The sequence below is a fragment of the Carcharhinus amblyrhynchos genome, chromosome 16 (assembly GCF_965287045.1).
Source record: "Carcharhinus amblyrhynchos chromosome 16, sCarAmb.v2.hapA, whole genome shotgun sequence".
Lineage (NCBI taxonomy): Eukaryota > Metazoa > Chordata > Chondrichthyes > Carcharhiniformes > Carcharhinidae > Carcharhinus > Carcharhinus amblyrhynchos.
In genome coordinates, this window is record NC_137339.1 from 8,540,184 (window position 1) to 8,558,032 (window position 17,849).

At 48.6% G+C, this 17,849-nt stretch overlaps 1 protein-coding gene across 3 annotated transcripts in view; it reads left to right on the forward strand.

The window, feature by feature from the left end:
* Positions 1–13,084, forward strand: part of LOC145353814 (protein CBFA2T1-like) — a 124,885-nt gene extending 111,801 nt beyond the window's left edge. For all 3 annotated transcript variants that reach the window (XM_080204642.1, XM_080204643.1, XM_080204644.1), the window contains exons 5-11: positions 1,084–1,262; positions 2,500–2,726; positions 5,125–5,213; positions 6,660–6,852; positions 7,045–7,113; positions 9,722–9,912; positions 12,094–13,084. In XM_080204642.1, the coding sequence (XP_080060768.1) occupies positions 1,084–1,262; positions 2,500–2,726; positions 5,125–5,213; positions 6,660–6,852; positions 7,045–7,113; positions 9,722–9,912; positions 12,094–12,366 (1,221 nt within the window). In that variant the 3' untranslated portion in view covers positions 12,367–13,084. The remainder of the gene's footprint in view (positions 1–1,083; positions 1,263–2,499; positions 2,727–5,124; positions 5,214–6,659; positions 6,853–7,044; positions 7,114–9,721; positions 9,913–12,093) is intronic.
* The last annotated feature ends 4,765 nt before the right edge of the window (positions 13,085–17,849 follow it).

The window sequence follows — 17,849 nt, forward strand, 5'->3', positions numbered from 1 at the left end:
GAAAGGACATTAGTGAATCAGATGGGTTTTTCTGACAATCAACAGTAGTTTCATGGTCATCAGTAGATTCTTAATTCCAGGTAATTTTTGTTTTGAATTCCACCATCTGCCGTGGTGGGATTCGAACCCAGGTCCCCACAGCATTCGAGAAAATGCTGGAAAATCTCAGCAGGTCTGGCAGCATCTGTAAGAAGAGGAAAGAGCTGACGTTTTGAGTCCAGATGACCCTTCGACAAATCTTTGATAAAGGGTCATGTGGACTCGAAACACCAACTCATTTCTTTCCTTACAGATGCTGCCAGACCTGCTGAGATTTTCCAGCATTTTCCCTTTTGATTTCAGATTCCAGCATCCACGGTAAGTTGCTTTTTTTTCCCATAACATTTGCTGAATTTCTGGATTAACTGTCTAGCGATTAATACCAATAGGTCATTGCCTCCCCTACGTAATTACCAGAGCATCCCCCCTATATATTAGCTACGTTCTATGTAATTGGGATAAAGTGTGAGGGAAATAGGTTGTTAAATCCTCATTTTTTTTTTATATCCCTTATTTCTCTTGAAAGATGTTGCTTTCTTTTGAATTGAAGTTTGCCATTTATTCATTCTGCTTATGATTCTAGATTGGCTTCCAGTTTGAGATATTTGAAAATTCTCATCCTTGTGTTCAAATCCCTCGATGGCCTCTCCATTTCCGTCATTTCCTCCAGCCCAACAACCCTCCAGGATCTCCGAATCTGACTTTTGGCGTATCTCTGTTAATCCCCATTTTGCTATTGGCTGTCATACCTTCAGTTGCCTCGGGCCATATGCCCTGGAATTCCTTCGCTAACCTCTTCATCACTCTCTTTCTATCTTCCCTCCTTTAAGACTGTCCTTAAAACCTACCTCTTTGACCACCTTGTCCTAGTATTTTGTCACTTGGTTGGGTGTCAAATTTTGTTTGATAACCCTGTGGTGTTGCACCTTGGGACATTTTACTGTGTTAAAGTCGCTACGTGAATGCAAGTTGTTGTAGTTGATGACAGTGGAAATAATGGATAGCATTTGGAGACGGTGCTGAGGTCTTGTTTTGTTTTCCCAGGCCAACCTGCCCTTACTGCAGAGGGAGTTACTACACTGTGCCCGCTCTGCGAAACAAACACCAGCTCAGTACCTGGCACAACATGAGCACCTACTGCTGAATGCCAACGCCACATCCCCCGTCAACTCAACAGACCTGCTGGAGGTCAACGAGAATGGCAAGAGGAGCAGCCCGGAAAGGTAAACACCTTCTGCAAGCCCACCATCTGCCTTGGTGGGATTGTTGTTGATGCAGACTCAATGGGCCGAATGGCCTCCTTGTGCACTGTAGGGACTCTATGATAAACTTCTCTTGCAGTCAGGAGTGATGCTCAGAGGGAAATGGGCACTGTGTGCAAATTTGTGAAGGGGCAGTAACCAAGCTGCTCTGTGGCACAACCTTTTTTTTAATGGTATCTTTCGGTACTTTTATTCTAATCAAAAAAAAGCCAATTCAAATCGAAACCAATTGTGATCCCCAGGGTCCACATCCAAGCTGGCCAGACAAGACATTGTATCCCATCTTGGGCTCGATCAAATAAGATCCCAGCTGACAGGATGAGGCATTGCACTCCATCGATCTAACGCTTCCCCTTAGCCAAAAAGCAGAGGCAGCTTTAAGAAGTTTCATCAGGTAAAGCCTCGGTTTAACCTCATTGGCTACCCTGATCCTTTCCTCTACCCTAGCCAGGGCAAATGACAGTCGCGGGCGTCAGCGTCCCCTCAGTGCAATGGGCCAGCCTCACCTGATTGTCCATGCCAGGCTAGCACCTGTGTGGCACAACCGTTCAGGAAATCTGAACTATGGACTTGGCAAAACCATGGGCCAACCACAACTGGAGTACTTTGCCGAATTCTGGGCACTACACTTTACGAAGAGGCTGCGGGAAAGATTCACAGGAATGATTGGGATGATGGCGGGGCTTTGAATGACGAGGATAGATAAGAGGAGCTGGGATTGTTCTCCCTCAGAGAAGAGGGTTGATAGAGGTGTTAAATTTAAATCCAGCGAAACAAAGCGAATAGAGAGAAAAACAGCTCCCGTTGGCAGACGGGTCAAAACGACAGATTTGAGATGATTGGTAAATAGGGATGATAGGGACACATTCACTGCAAACAAAAGGAATATGCTCAAACTTGGCACCTGTTTTGAATTACCCAGGAGTTTGAGGAGCCAGTAGATCCCTGTTGCTTTCTCCATGGCAACGCCTCAGCCAATCAGAGTCAACTTTCCAACCAGTCGACACCCTTTTTCTCCCGTGGGATAAATGTGTGCTTGTTTGAAATTTGGCATTCTTGCAATTGTCCTGCTGCGTGTAAGAAATTCATGTCTCTCCTTTAGCACTACATACATTTAAGCCTGTGAGGCAGGGATTTGATCCCGTACCCCCACCCCGAGTGCTTTAATTCACTTTGACGTTATCTTCCCTCTTCTCAGGAATAAAGAGAATGGTTTTGACCGTGACCCCCCAGCGAAGCGGGTGTGTACGATTAGCCCCGCCCAGCGGCACAGCCCGAACATTGGCTTACCTCACCCACCAAACGGTGCGCTCCATCCGACTCCTCCTCCGCTGCAGCACTACAGCCTGGACGACGTGGCCATGAATCACCTGTACAGAGACCCCCAGCGAGTCCCAGAGTACCGAGACCGACACAGGCATCACGGTGAGCCGCTCAGCACGGGGCAGGTTGGTCACAGCTAACGCGCGGGGATCCCTGGTTATTCCGGGGCGGGCACGGCACGGATTTGCCGATTGGAAAGAGAAAGGGAGGCCTGGGTTATCTATTCATTAGCGTCACAAGTAGGCTTACCTTAACACTGCAATGGAATTGCTGTGAAAATCACCTCGTCACCTGTTCGGGTACACCGAGGGAGAATTTAGCACGGCCAGTGCACCCAACCAGCGCGTCTTTCACATTTGTGGGAGGGAACCGGAGAACACGAAGGAAACCCACGCAGACACAGGGAGAACGTGCAGACTCCGCACAGACAGTGACCCAAGCTGGGAATTGAACCCAGGTCCCTGGCGCTGAGAGGCAGCAGTGCTAACCACTGTGTCACACTGTGGGTCCATTAGGGCAAAAAAAAGAAAGATTTGCATTTATCTAGCAACCTCAGGGAGCCATCAACTGCTTTACAACCAATGGAATGCATTTCAAATCTAGTGGCTGTGGTAATTACAGAAACGCTGTTGGATAATTGGTGCACTGCAAGAAACAGCAATGATCTAATCGGTTTTTTAAGTGATGTTGGTTGAGGGATGAATGTTGGCACGGACGCTGGGGAGAACTCCCCGGCTACTCTTTAAAATAGTGCCAGGGGATCTTACACAACCACTGGAGGGGGTAAATAGGATCTCTGCTTAACACCTGAATAAGGCACTGCATTCGAGTAGCGGCCTGGACTTTTGTTTCTTTCGTTCATGGGATGTGGGCCTCGCTGGCTGGGCCAGCCATCCCAAATTGCCCTTGAATTAAGTGACTTGCGTGGCTAGTTCCGAGGGTAGTTAAAAGTCAACCACGTTGCTGTGGGCCTGGAGTCACGTGTAGACCAGTCGGGGTAAGGACGGCAGATTTCCTTCCCTAAAGAACATTATTGAACCAGATGGGTTTTTACAACAACGGCTCATCGTTAGACATTCTTAATTCCAGATTTTCATCAAGTTCAAATTGCCCTGTCTGTTGTCATGGGTTTTGAACCCCGGTCCCCCAGAGCATAACCCTGGGTATCTAAATTGCTAGTCTAATGACACTATGACGATTTTATGCTGTAGTCTCTTAGACGGGAGTTGAACCCCATGACCGAGAGACAGGAGTGTTACCCACTGAGCTGCCACAGATGTATGAGGCTTAACGCCTGATGCAGAAAAGGCACCCCCCAACAGTGCAGCAGTCCCTCAGTACTGCAGCAGGAGGATCAGCATAGGTACACGTTTGTGCTCAGGTCTCTGGGGTGGGGAGATGAGCATGCTCGACCCGCAGACTGAAAGGCGAGAATGCTATAAATGAAGCCATAACTGAGAGCATAGGGTTAGTATCAGGACTCCTGGCTTGAAAGAGGGAGAGAAAGAATGGATTAGCCAGGTTGCCCACTCCTGATAGCTGTCCAATGGCCCTGGGGGAACAGGTTAAGAATTGGATAATCCCAGTTTGGGTTTTCCCTGCCACCACCCCCATGGGGGAATTTTCACCGTAACTTCATTGCAGTGTTAATGTAAGCCTACTCGTGACACTGATAAATGAATACAATAAAGTAACCGCCCTCAGGACTGGAGTCACATATGGAGCAACCTAGAACCCGAGGCTCATAAAATCGTGCCCGAGGCCAACGGAGAATGCTGCTCTGCAAGCCTTGCCCACTCCGACTTCAGGGCGGGTGTGCCGGTAAATCCGGGGCCCTTATCTCTCTTGAAGATGTGTTAATTATAGGGTTGAGATGCACAGATGAAGGGCATGTTTTAAGTACGTGGAGCACTTATAAATAGAGATCGCTGGGACACAGGGTGAGGGAGGGGGGGGTAGGCTTGCAGGTAGAAGGCAGACTTATGTAGTGCCGCATTCTGTAAATAAACCTATTATCAGGGAAAAGGATTGGTGCCTAGTTGTACTCTTCATCTTCTGGATGGGGATCCAGTTAAGAGACACCTCATCTTTTTAGACACACAAGATTTGGTAAGCATGCTCGACCCTCAGACTGAAAGGCGAAAATGCTATAAATAAAGCCAGTTAGACAAAGGTGGATTTTGCTGGTTAAATGTCAGTGTGGTATAGAGAGTTCCCATCAGAGCAGGGTCCAACTTGCAACCCTTTATCCTATCGCAGTGAAGTGTCCGCTATTAGTTCAGACAGGACGTAAGCACAGTTCTTGTATTAACGTTGTGGGGGTTTTGGTGGCCACTTTTAATCTCCCAGACATATATTATACAATGGAAACATTGGGTGCAGCTTTGGAAGAGATTTTCAAAGTCTTCAAGGGTCTGATATGCCCGTCGTACACAAGAGTAAAGATAACGTGTCACTCCCAGCCTGTTAACATTTTTCTTTCTGTCCTTTACCGACACAGGAGGAACCCGGGGAGTGTACCAGGAAGAGATGATCGACCATCGACTGACTGACCGAGAGTGGGCTGAGGAATGGAAACATTTGGATCATGTAGGTGCTGACTCCTCCTTCTCCTTGTTAGAAAGAATTTTACAGACCCCTATCGGAGCAGATAAGATTGTTTAGCCAGTCCTTTTCTTCCATCCCTGATCACTGTCCACTGGAGCTGGAGAAACTGATTAAGAAGCTTCTGAGCTGGGATCTTCCCTGTCCGTTACTCACGACCAACCAATCACTGGGTTGGAGAATATTTTAGATCAATCAATGGGTGGCACGGTGCCAGGGACCCGGGTTCAATTCCAGCCTTGGGTACCTGTCTACGCGGAGCCTGCAGGTTCTCCCCATGTCTGTGTGGGTTTCCTCCAGGTGCTCCGGTTTTCTCCCACAGCCCAAAGATGTGCGGGTTAGGTGGATTGGCCATGCTAAATTGCCCCTTAGTGTCAGGGGAACTAGCAGGGTAAATATGTGGAGTTACAGGAATGGGGCCTGGGTGGGATTGTTGTTGGTACAGATCCGAAGGAGCAGAATGGCCTCTTCCTGTATGTAGGAATTCTATGATCTTTGTTGGTTTACTCATTTTCATTTTTTAAAATCCTTTTTTTTTAATATTTTGTTTCAAACTTGCCAAGCATTGTAACAGCAAAAGTCCTACATTAGAGCAGGAAAGCTGATAATGGAAGCTTTTTCTGGAGCAGCGAGTCCTGGGATAGTATAGCTGGCGTCATGTTGACTTGCTCACTGATGTAAGGACGAAATGTGGCCCAGTTAACCCTTGCCGGCAGCAAGATTTTCTCTCTCCACCCGGGGAGAAAGTAGATTTTATGGAATCTCACCAATATCATTGAATGTAGGAGTTGGGACGTCTTGGTGAAGTTGTACAACACACCGGTTAGGCCACACTTGGAATACTGTGTACATTCTGGTCACCCTATTATTAGAAAGGATATTATTAAACTTGAAAGAGTGCAGAAAAGATTTACTAGGATACTATCAGGACTTGATGGTTTGAGTTATAAGGAAAGGCTGGATAGACTGGGACTTTTTTCTCTGGAGCGTAGGAGGCTTAGGGGTGATCTTATAGAGGTCTATAAAATAATGAGGGGCACAGATCAGCATCTTTTCCCAGAGGTAGGGGAGTCTAAAACTAGAGGGCATAGGTTTAAGGTGAGAGGGGAGAGATGCAAATGGGTCTAGAGGGACAATTTTTTCACACAGAAGGTAGTGAGTGTCTGGAGCGAGCTGCCAGAGGTAGTAGTAGAGGTGGGTACAATTTTGTCTTTTAAAAAGCATTTAGACAGTTACATGGTAAGATGGGTAGACAGGGATATGGGCCAAATGCAGGCAATTGGGACTAGCTTATGGGTTTAAAAAAAGTTGGGCCAAAGGGCCTGTTTCCATGATGTAAACCTGACCCTGACTCTACTACTTGTCCACAATGGAGCTAAACAGGCAGAGCCAGGTCACAGAGAAATGTAAACGTCTCGCTTTTGATTCCAGCTCCTGAACTGCATCATGGACATGGTGGAGAAGACCCGTCGCTCGCTGGCTGTCCTCTGCCGTTGCCAAGAGGCCGACCGGGAAGAGCTGAACTACTGGATGAGACGTTACAACGACACCGAGGACGTGCGAAAGGGGAGTAGCGCCCACCTCCGACAGCTCAGCCCCGGGAATACCGACACCATTCAGTCCGGTGAGTGGGGCAGAGCCATCGCTGCGGGAGGGGTGAGGGTGAAGGAACTGGAGCTACATCTCCCTCGCTGGGAAGGGAGTGCTTCCGTGGCGGATTCCTCCGTCGGGGCATCCCCCTTTTGTGAGCATTTGGGTGTGCGTTGCGGAGAAACAGGCCAATGGGTTTACCTGCGGTTTAATTGTATTTCCACAGAGCTTCTGCGAGAGATCAGTCACAGGCCATCAGCTGGATATGTCCCCGATGAGATTTGGAAAAAGGCAGGTAAGCCAGAATGGAGCTAGTTTAATGCAGTTTGCAGTTTACACTGAGGTTTCCAGTCCACTTGGTGGGGAAAAGGTCTAAACTGGGCCGTTGACTATTTGAAGGAAGAAATGTTGGAGGAAAATAATATGAAACAAACTGGAAGAAATCCATGGTGTCATGTTGTTTGATTGCAGTTTAAGGTCATGGAATTACAGATTAAAACCTACAGACTGTTCACTTATTTACATCTGTTTGCTTTAGGCTGAAGTTTTCCAGCCCTCCCCAGCAGCAGGATTTTCCAGTCCTGCTGATGATGATCACCTCCCCATGGCACGTTCTCCAGTCAACACAAAACCCAGCGGGGCTGGAAGATTCCACTAGGCTATGGGGGGGAGTCTCTGCTGCTGGAAAACATGCTTGGGGAGGCTGGAAAATCCCATCCTTAGTTTCCTTTGTCTTTTAGCACTACAGCGGGTAGTGCCTGATTCCCTTTCCCACTGTGTGAACCCCCAGTAGAGAATCCCACGTTGCGTTATAGGCATAACAATACTGCTGGAACACCGTTAACAAATGGGCAACCAAGCAGAAGGCCACCGTCATCTTCTCGAGTGACCAGGAGAGGTGATGAACACTGGCCCAGGCAGGGGCAAACATATCCAAAAAGTGAGCAATAAAAAACAAACGACACAGGTGGTGTGGGGAGTTTTCCTGACACCCTGACAGTTTATCAATAACACTAATAGCAGATAGGCTGCTAATTCCCATGTCTGCGTGGGTTTCCTCCAGGTGCTCCGCTTTCCTCCCACAATCCAAAGAAGGTAGATTAGATGGATTGGCTGTGCTGAATTGTCCCTTTGTTTTCAAAGGTGTGCAGGTTAGGTGGATTGGCCCTGGGAAATTGCCCCTTAAGTGTCCAAAGATGTGTGGGTTAGATGGATTAGTGGGTTAAATACTTGGGGTAACGAAGATGGGGCCTGGATAAGATGCCATGTTGGAGAATCAGTGCAGAATCGCTGGGCCGAATGGCCTCCTCGTGCACTGTAGGGATTCTGTGATTTGCTGAGGAGGACCCTTTCGACCATGTTTGCCTACAAATCAACAGTGATTCCAATCAATTGATTGTAAGCTGTCTCCAACTTTTAAAAAGTACAAATAATTCTAAACAGATAGGAAAGATAGATAATTTGTTTAGAATATGAACGTTTGAACAAAGAATAGGCTATTCAGCCCCTCAGGCCTGCTATACCAATTAATAAGATCGTGGCTGATCTGATAGTAATCTCAAATCTATATCCTGCCTCTCTCCACTAACCTATCACCCTCCCAGCCTATCCACCTCTAACCAGCTCTGCTGTGGAAGTATTCAAAGACCCTGCTTCCACTGCCTTCTCTGTTCCAAAGACTCTTGACCCTCTGAGAGATAAACATTTTGCCTTCTCTCCATTTTAAATGTGCGCCCCCTTATTTTTGAACAATGACCCCATCACGGTGGTTAGCATTGCTGCCTCACAGCGCCAGGGACCAGGGTTCGACTCCTGGCTTGGGTCAGTGTCTGTGTGAAGTTCGCACGTTCTCCCCGTGTCTGCGTGGGTTTCCTCCGGGTTCTCTGGTTTCCTGCCACGGTCCGGAAGATGTACTGGTTGAGTGCATTGGCCAGGCTAAATTCTCCCTCAGAGTGTACCTGAACAGGTGCCAGAGTGTGATGACTAGGGGAGTTTCACAGTAACTTCATCGCAGTGTTAATGTAAGTCTACTTGTGACAAATAAATAAACTTTAGAAACAAACTTAAACTTAATCCTCACCAAATGCTCCCAGAATCTGGGGAAGGTGTGCGTTATTAGGAAGCAGGAGCTGGATCTGAAACAAAGGAAGGGAAAAAGGCAGCAGGGAGGAGAAATATATTGAAGTTAATGTGTGTGTGTGTGTATATACACGCATTGTATGCACGTGTGGTGTATGTGTGTGGGTGGCACTCCCATCTGCAAGTGACGACTGAATAAGAACAGTGCCAGGCACCTGCCATTTATTTATTTCTTTCTTTGTGATTCTATCATACACGAGGTTTAAATGGAATTAAAGTCTAGAGTCAGTAACTCCGTACTCTGGATACACCCTGCCGATTGTGTCCATTTGAGGGACGTTCTGTGGGTGAATAGTTGGATATCCACTTAGTCTAAGGTTAAACTTCTCTCCTTCCATCCAAGTGTCACCTCTTTGACCAGATGCTCAGTTGCTCCCTTACAGCACAACTTGGTATCATCAAATAGCATGGAAGGAAACCATTCGGCCCATCAGGTCTGTGCTAGCCCCTTTCAGGGAACAATCCAGATTTTGTCAGCCACCTTAAATATCCAAACGGTTAGGTGCATTGGCCATGCTAAATTCTCCCTCCGTGTACCTGAACAGGCGCCCGAGTGTGGCGACGAGGGGATTTTCACAGTAACTTCATTGCAGTGTTAATGTAAGCCGACTTGTGACGCTAATAAATAAATAAATAAATTGCCATTCGACCCTCCCACCAGGGGAACAGTTTCTGCCCTTATCAAAACCCCTCATGGTTTTGAGCCCCTGCATTGCTACCTTGCGTTCTCTTAGCCGTATTTCTGTTTCTCCCTGGCAAATTAGAGGAGGCGGTGAACGAGGTCAAACGTCAGGCTGTGTCGCAGTTGCAGAAGGCAGTGACTGAGGCCGAGCAGAAAGCCTACGAGATGATAACAGCGGAGAGGGCCAAGATGGAGCAGAAGATAGCGGACGCCAAGCGGCAAGCAGCCGAGGACGCGTTCACCGTCATCAACGAGCAGGAAGACACCAGTGAGGTAGGTTCTGCTTTCACCCACAGGACTTGGCACTCCTGAAGCATTAGTGACCCCTCTTTTACCACAGGCTGACTGGTCCAGTGCCTCGGACACTACACTCTCGACCCAGTGTAGAACCAATTCTTGCGAGCACAAAATGTGGCCTCCTCCTGCTCTTAATGGCCTCTGCCTTAATGCTCCTATCTTCTATGTTTCCACACCCCAACTACTCTGAGTAAAGAATCTACCTTGGACATCCCTCCTATATCTCCCTCCATGAACCTCATAGAACATTACAACGCAGTACAGGCCCTTCGGCCCTCGATGTTGCGCCGACCAGTGGAACCAATCTAATGACCCTCTAACCTAAACTATTCCAATATTATCCATATGCCTATCCAATGACCATTTGAATGCCCTTAAAGTTGGCGAGTCAGTTATACCCCCTAGTAACAGCTACATCCACTCAAGGAAATAATCTCTGCATGTCCACTCTATCTGTATCCCTCATCATCTTATAAACCACTATTAAGCTGCCTCTTATCCTCCTCTGCTCTAAAGAGAAAAGCCCCAGCTCCCTCAACCTTTCCTCATAAGACCTACCCTCCAAACCAGGCAGCACCCTGGTAAATCTCCTCTGCACTCTTTCCAATGTTTCCATATCCTCCTTATAGTAAGGTGACCAGAACTGCATGCAGTATTCCAAATGTGGTCTCACCAAGGTCTGGTATAGTTGCAGCATAACCCCACAGCTGTTAAACTCAAACCCCCCGTTAATAAACCCTAACACACTATAAGCCTTCTTCATGACTTGAGTGGCAACCTTCAGAGATCTATGGATATGAACCCCAAGATCTCTCTGTTCTTCCACATTCCTCAGAACCCTGCTGTTGACCCTGTAATCTGCATTCAGATTTGTCCTACCAAAACGCAGCACTTATGTGGTGGTCCCGTGCAGTTTTGGATGTCGATAGTGAGGGATTCAGTGATGGCAATGCCATTGAATTTCAAGGGGCAAAGCTTGGATCCTTCCTGGTTGGAGATGATCATTGCCTGGCACTCCTGTGGCACAGATGTCACTTGCCACTTGTCGGCCTAAGCCTGGATATTTTTGATTTGATTTATTATTGTCACATGTATTAGCAGACCATGAAAAGTATTGTTATTTGCACATGACACAGACAAAGCATACCGTTCGTGGAGAAGGAAAGGAGAATGTAATGTTACAGTCATAGCTAGGCTGTAGAGAAAGATCAACTTAATGTGAGGTAGGTCCATTCAAAAGAACATAAGAACATAAGAAATAGGAGCAGGAGTAGGCCATCTAGCCCTTCGAGCCTGCCCCGCCATTCAATAAGATCATGGGTGATCTGTCGTAGCTCAGTTCCACGTTCCCGCCCCCCTCCCCATAACCCTTAATCCCCTCTCTTATCAAAAACCCATCAACCCGCGTCTTAAAAATATTTAGCGAGGCAGCCTCCACCACTTCAACGGGCAGAGAATTCCAGAGATTCACCACCCTTTGAGTGAAGAAGTTCTTCCTCAACTCCGTTCTAAACCGCCCCCCCTTTATCTTGAGGCTGTGCCCCCTAGTCCTACTGTCCTTTTCTGAGCGGGAAGAGTCTCTCCACCTCTATCCTATCCATCCCATTCATCATCTTATATGTCTCAAGGAGATCTCCCCCCATTCTTCTAAAGTCTGACAGCAGCAGGGAAGAAGCTGTTCTTGAGTCAGTTGCTTTTGTATGACGGAAGGAGGTGGAAGAGAGAATGTCCGGGGTGAGTGGGGTCCTTGATTATGCCGGCTGCTTTTCCAAGGCAGCAGGAAGTGTAGACAGAGTCGATGGGCGGGAGGCTGGTTTGCATGATGGATTGGGCTTCGTTCACCATCCCCCTGTAGTTTCTTGTGGTTTTGGGCAGAACAGGAGACATACCAAGCTGTGATACAACCAGAAAGAATGCTTTCTATGGTGCATCTGTAAAAGTTGGTGAGAGTTCAGGTCTTGCTGCGTTTGGACATGAACTGCTTAAGTATCTGAGGATACAATCATCTCCAAATAAATAACCAGATTTGTGTTGCTTCTCATCGATGATGTTATTAAAAATTTGTTTTGGAGATAAGAGTACATTTTTTTGGGGGGGGGATGGGGGAAACAACTGTGACCTTTTAACCCCAAGCCCTGACCACTTTTCTTTCCTCAGAGCTGCTGGAACTGTGGACGCAAAGCCAGCGAGACGTGCAGCGGCTGCAACGCCGCCCGTTACTGCGGCTCCTTCTGCCAGCACAAAGATTGGGAAAAGCACCACCGCATCTGCGGGCAGAACCTGCAGGCCCAGACCAAGGCCTTGCCTGCAGGAGGATCCGTCCCCAAGGCAGCCAAAGGAGAGAAGAGCCCGGCTCTGGAGAAGGCGCCCCCCTCCACCGTGACTTCCAGGTCCGCCACCCCGGCAGCCCCAGACGCCAGCGTGCAGTAACATGACCTCCTGACCCGCACGCGCGTCGACGGAGATGAGTGGAATCGAAACTCCCGTCCAGGCCCCACGGCTTGACGTCAGATGTAGGCCTCCGCTTTTGAAGATACATTTTTTTTTAATTTAAAAGAGAAATTGATATCCGATCGAGGGTAGGGGGGAAGCAAATAAAGCTCAAGATTTACAGCGTCCTCTTGAACGCTTGAACTGTGGTGTAGGCCAACAAAAGGCAAGAAAAAAAGCCCCACTGCAAGACTCTTGGTAAAGCAGGAAGCAGATGGCTGGATCAGTGCACCAGGAACAATGCCATTTATGTGTTGGCTGCGGGAAGATTTTAAACTGGGACGGTAAAATCTTCCTGTACACCTCTCCCCCCACCCTCCTCAACCCCCAAAGTCCCACAAGAATCCTCTGTCCAAAAAAAAAACCCTGAACATTTGCCTGTGCAATCAAAATGGATGTGGGTGGGGTATCTATTCAAAGTCTACATGCTCCTAACACTCCATACCTCTTGGTTCAAAAAAAAAGGAACTCTTTTCAAGAGATTAGAACTTTATTCAAAAAAAAAGTCAAAGGAACATGGTTTTGAAGGGGGTAAAGGAACCTCTTATTGAATCCCCTTCAGATTGGTATCAAGTGCATGAAAGGAACTCGCCCCCACCCACCTCCCCTGTCTTCCCCTCTCTCTGCCCACCAGAGATTTGGACACTGATTACTCTCTCCCCCCACCCCCCCCACTCCACTGCTTTACTCTCGCAAGGGCAACTGGGACGGCCAAGCCATCGCCGGTGACTGCTCCGCCGTGCGTACTGATGGGGGAGGGGGGAGAAGGAGGATGGAAAGGGGGGGATGGTCTTTTTATGTGTGGAACTGCTCCTTGTGCGACATTTTGTAATGACTGACCTCTGGCAAAGTAACCCTCGTCACCGCCCCCCCCCCCCCCCCCACCGTGATCTCCTGAAGGCAAGCAAACAGCTTAACGCCGTGTGTTCACGATGACCAGGTCCGGACACGCGTGCCGGGATTTCGACGCCCTCGCTCGGGCGAGGCTGGTAAAATCCCACCCGAGGCCGACGGAGAATTCCGTCCCGCGCCCGCCCCTGTTTCTGGGGAGCGGGCGTGGCGGTAAAATTCCGGCCACAGAGTTGGTCTTCAAAATCTAACTCGTGAGAAACACAGCGACGCAAGTGGTAAAATGAGAGACTGTATAATTAGAGGCCTGAATCACAGGGGGTTGCATTGTAGCCGGTTATCTCCTGTCCAGTTAACGGGGGAGCTAGACAAGAATCGGACAAAGTTAATGCCCTGCGCCAAAGAATGTTTCCCTTGGCAAATGTTTCCAATCTAAAAGTAACATCTCCCTTCTGGTACGGTGTGAGCGACTGGCTAGTGACGGAGAGGGGGGGTGGGGGGGGTGCTGTTGATCCCAAAGATCACAGGGCAACACAAGGCGTGAGATTTAAAAACAGTTGGTCCTCGTAAACTGGTGACTCCTCAATTACTCAAGCTCACCCAAGGGTCGTTCCATCCACTCTTTAGTTCGCCAGATCCCCAAACACCCTTCCGTTCCCTCCCCGCCCCCCCCCACTCCCTTCCCACCCTCCTTTCCCAGCAATAGAGAGTCTGCTGAAGCTGATTGCCAGACTGGTAGGCCGCAATGACGAGGATAAACGGAATTAACCACACGTAAATAGTGATGCCCGTTTCTGTTTCTCGTGGGGAAGGGGTGAAGAGCGATGGACAGTTACCAGCTTCTAAGATCCCAAATGTTAATCCTCAAACTGGGTGACTTACTCAGTCAGGAAGGAAAATGTCCCGTCCAAGATGCGTTGACTCAGCTCATTTGGAATATTTCTAGAGCGCTGCGAGGCCACTCTGGGTTGCTGAGCTCATCCATCGCTCAGGGTCAGGGGTGTTCCACCATTGCCTTGTGGGAGTCCTACTCTGTAAGGTCGCACTCTGGCTTTCCCTGGAATTTCTTTACAATTCAGAACAACCCTTCTATTTATAAACTTGCGTCTACTGTGGCTCTACAGGCGCACAGCCCCTTCCTGCTTTCTGACTGGTCCAGCAACAACCAAGCTGGTTGCAAGATCCAAAAACCCCCTGGCGGCTGTGACAGTTACCATTTCGCGTTCCCACGTCACCAGTCTTTTGAAACTCAAACACGACAAAACCTGACTGATTATCTGACCTGCCATTGCCAGCATCGAGCTCTGATTTCCCCCAGCAGAACTTGCGCGAGCTTACCACCCATCCTTTTCCCCTCCGCTTTCCGCACTTCACGGGACTGTTCCTATCCCAGGGCCCACCTCGTACGCTCCAAGGCCTGCAACTCCACGGGATTTAATACAACAAAACACAGCAACTGTCACATTTTTACTCTTTGTAGACAGAGGCGCCACTTTGGTCAGAATGTGTTGGAACTGTTGGGGTTGAAGAATGGTGGGTTTTATTCTTTTTATTTACCCACGGGAGATCGTAAGGTCTTTCCTGCCGCCATCCTGCTTGGGCCCACGGGAGTTAGGAAACAACCTGACGGCTAGAAGTGCATTACTCAAAAATGGGGGATTGGGAATGATTTAAGAGAATGACATTGGATTCGGATAACACCTGAGTGTCCTATTAAAGAGGAAATCTCCATCTAATCACAGCCCACTATTTATCCAATTGCATAGGAATGTCCGTAGATCTGTGGTGTTTGGGTTCATGGTTGTTGAGGTGCAGGCGTGTGTGGGCTTTACCTACAACCCTTCAGACAACACCGTAACCACCAAGGCTGAGACTTCCAGCTCTTCCAATGTTACTTTTGGCCAAAGTGCGTCACTCCCTCGATCTTAAATACGCTCTTTAAATACATAGTCCTGCCTTTCAGAGCTAGCAGGAGGTGGCTGAATTGTCTGTTGAAAGATTTGCGGGAAGGGAGCGCATTTTGACTGCAGTGCATCGGGGGGGGGTCGCCCTTTCCAGCGAGGGTGTAGGCTGCAGACTCTTGTTCATCCCTTGGGTTTGTGGTTCCCACTGGAGAGGTCTGAGCAATTTTTCATTTTGAGCCAAACGCATTTCCAAAGGACGTGGTGCATTCTTAAGATTGCCAACTTTTTAGTTGCTGAGTACCCCTGAAGTTTTCGTCACCATGAACCCCTGCCTTAGACTGCCCACCCCCCCCCTGCTATGGGCAGCCCTGTACATTCATCCTGACGGCACGCAGCCTTCCCTGGCCAGTTTGACAGCTGATGGGATGATTCTTTAACATTTGGACCAAACAATCCCTTCCCCCTTCCCCCAACCTTCCAATCTTCAACATTTAGATAATAACTATTAACTCAAGTGGGAAGAAAATGGGAAAGCAAACAATTTTATTAATATCCTCGTGATTTATTTCCCAGGAATGCTCTGGAGATTCCAGGGGAATTCTGGATGATTGGTAACCCCATGTGGTGCAGGCTTACAGAAAGCAGTGAACAGTTAGTACTGGAATCTGTGTAATCCAGATGAGACGGCACGGTGGCACAATGGTTTTCACTGCTGCCTCACAGCGCCAGGGACCTGGGTTCGATTCCCAGCTTGGGTCACTGTCTACGTGGAGTTTGCACATTCTCCTCGTGTCTGTGCGGGTTTCCCCTGGATGCTCCAGTTTCCTTCCACAGTCCAAAGATGTACGGGTTAGATGGATAAGCCATGCTAAATTGCCCCCTAGTGTTAGGAGGACTAGGTAGGATAAATGCATGGGGTTACAGGATAGCGCTTGGGTGGGGATTGTGGTCAGTGCAGACTTGATGGGCCAAATGGCATCCTTCTGCTCTGTAGGATTCTATGAGAGTGATATTACCTGCAGCTTTCTGTTGAAGTTAAGTTGGCATCCCACCTGTATTGGAAGTGTTGCCATTGTTGTCCAGAGTGCCCTGACCCTGTTTTATGTTATGTGTCAGCGGTTAGCCTGGCATTTCCACACAATCCCAGGTGTTGGTCTGCTGTGCCCATGAGCTGGCTCAACAGATGCCCAGGAATGTGTCCATCTCTCTGCTATCTCCCCATGACCTGGCGTGTCCAGCTCTGCTTAAATGTATCCCTGGAGATGATAGGGACCTACTTGCAGCCACCTCCCCTCCCCCACACTCCCACCATTGGTCTCCCAGTAAGTTTGTTCCCATGGCGCACTGCCTTCCCATCACCAGTTGGAAAGCACTAAACTCTTCCTCAGTTAATTGACTCAATTTTTTTCCACCCCCAACATCATCTCATCCTTTTATGAGAAAATAGAAATGGGGAAGAAAACACAATGGCTGAACTCTCTGGCCGTTCACGCCGGTGGGATTCTCCAGTCCCGCCGGCAGCTCAGTCCCGCCTGCAGGTTTCCCACTGGCGTGTGGTGATGTCAATGGGAATTCCCATTGACGTTGCGGGACTGGAGAATCCCGCTGCAAGCAAACAACGCGCCGTCCCCTGCTGGCGGGATATACACGGCTGGGAGACCGGTGAACCTCGCTCAGTATTTTTAACGTCTCTGTGATTTGTCTCCCGGGACGTCCTGGAGATTCCGTTTCAATTCCTGGAGGCTCCAGGCCATCCCATCTCAACAGAACTGTTTGCCACTTCCCTGCATGATTGGCATGTGAGCAGAGTGAATCAAACACATGATGCCGTGGCTTTCTAGCTCATTGCTCTGTTGTGATGTATCCATTCATTTAAGAGATCAAATTTACTATCCTCTAAATTGAAGACCTTAATCTGATGGCTGAGCGGAACTGGTGAACATAGATTGCTGTGTCGTTGTGTTTAATATCCCTGGTTCCTCCTTTTCGATAACAGTGGGGGGGACTTTCCCCGCCACGGGAATCGTAGTGGGGTGCGGGGGGGTGGGGTGCAGAAGATGCAAAGGACCATTGATCTCGGGTGGGATTTTCCGGTTTTGGGACAAGAGCGGCCGGAAAATCCCGTCCCATGTGTCGAATGACCTCTGCCCAATTCCCTGCTCCCTTCACCCTCCTGCTGTTACTACCCCGCGCTCAATTTGCCCCTTGTATGTAAGGTTGAAGTGAATTCCTCTGTTCCCTGGCTAAGCGAGGGAGGCAGTATTTCCACATTTCTCCCCCCCCCACCCCCCGCATAATTTTGTTTCAGGATTGGGAAACGTCGCTTAGCCGGCTGACCCCACCTTCTCGATGTTTCGACTTCCAAAAGTGAACCGGTGTTTGCCTGCCTTCTGCCGAGATGCCGCCAAAACCAAACTCAACCGGGTGTCCCTGATTCTGATTGGATTGGAAGTGAACTGTTAGTGCTGCGCCGCTCCTGTGCGTCCACCAAAATGATAACTGAACCAAATTATCACTCTCTCTACAACCAAACTGTCAAAGCCAAACTCTCTCTCTTCGCTCCCGCTCTCTCTGTGGCTTATGGAAGCCGAGGGAGCGGGGGCCCAACTAGCTAGGCCAACAACCAAAACCTCATAGTTCAGGATCCATTGCAAAAGAAGATGAGACCGA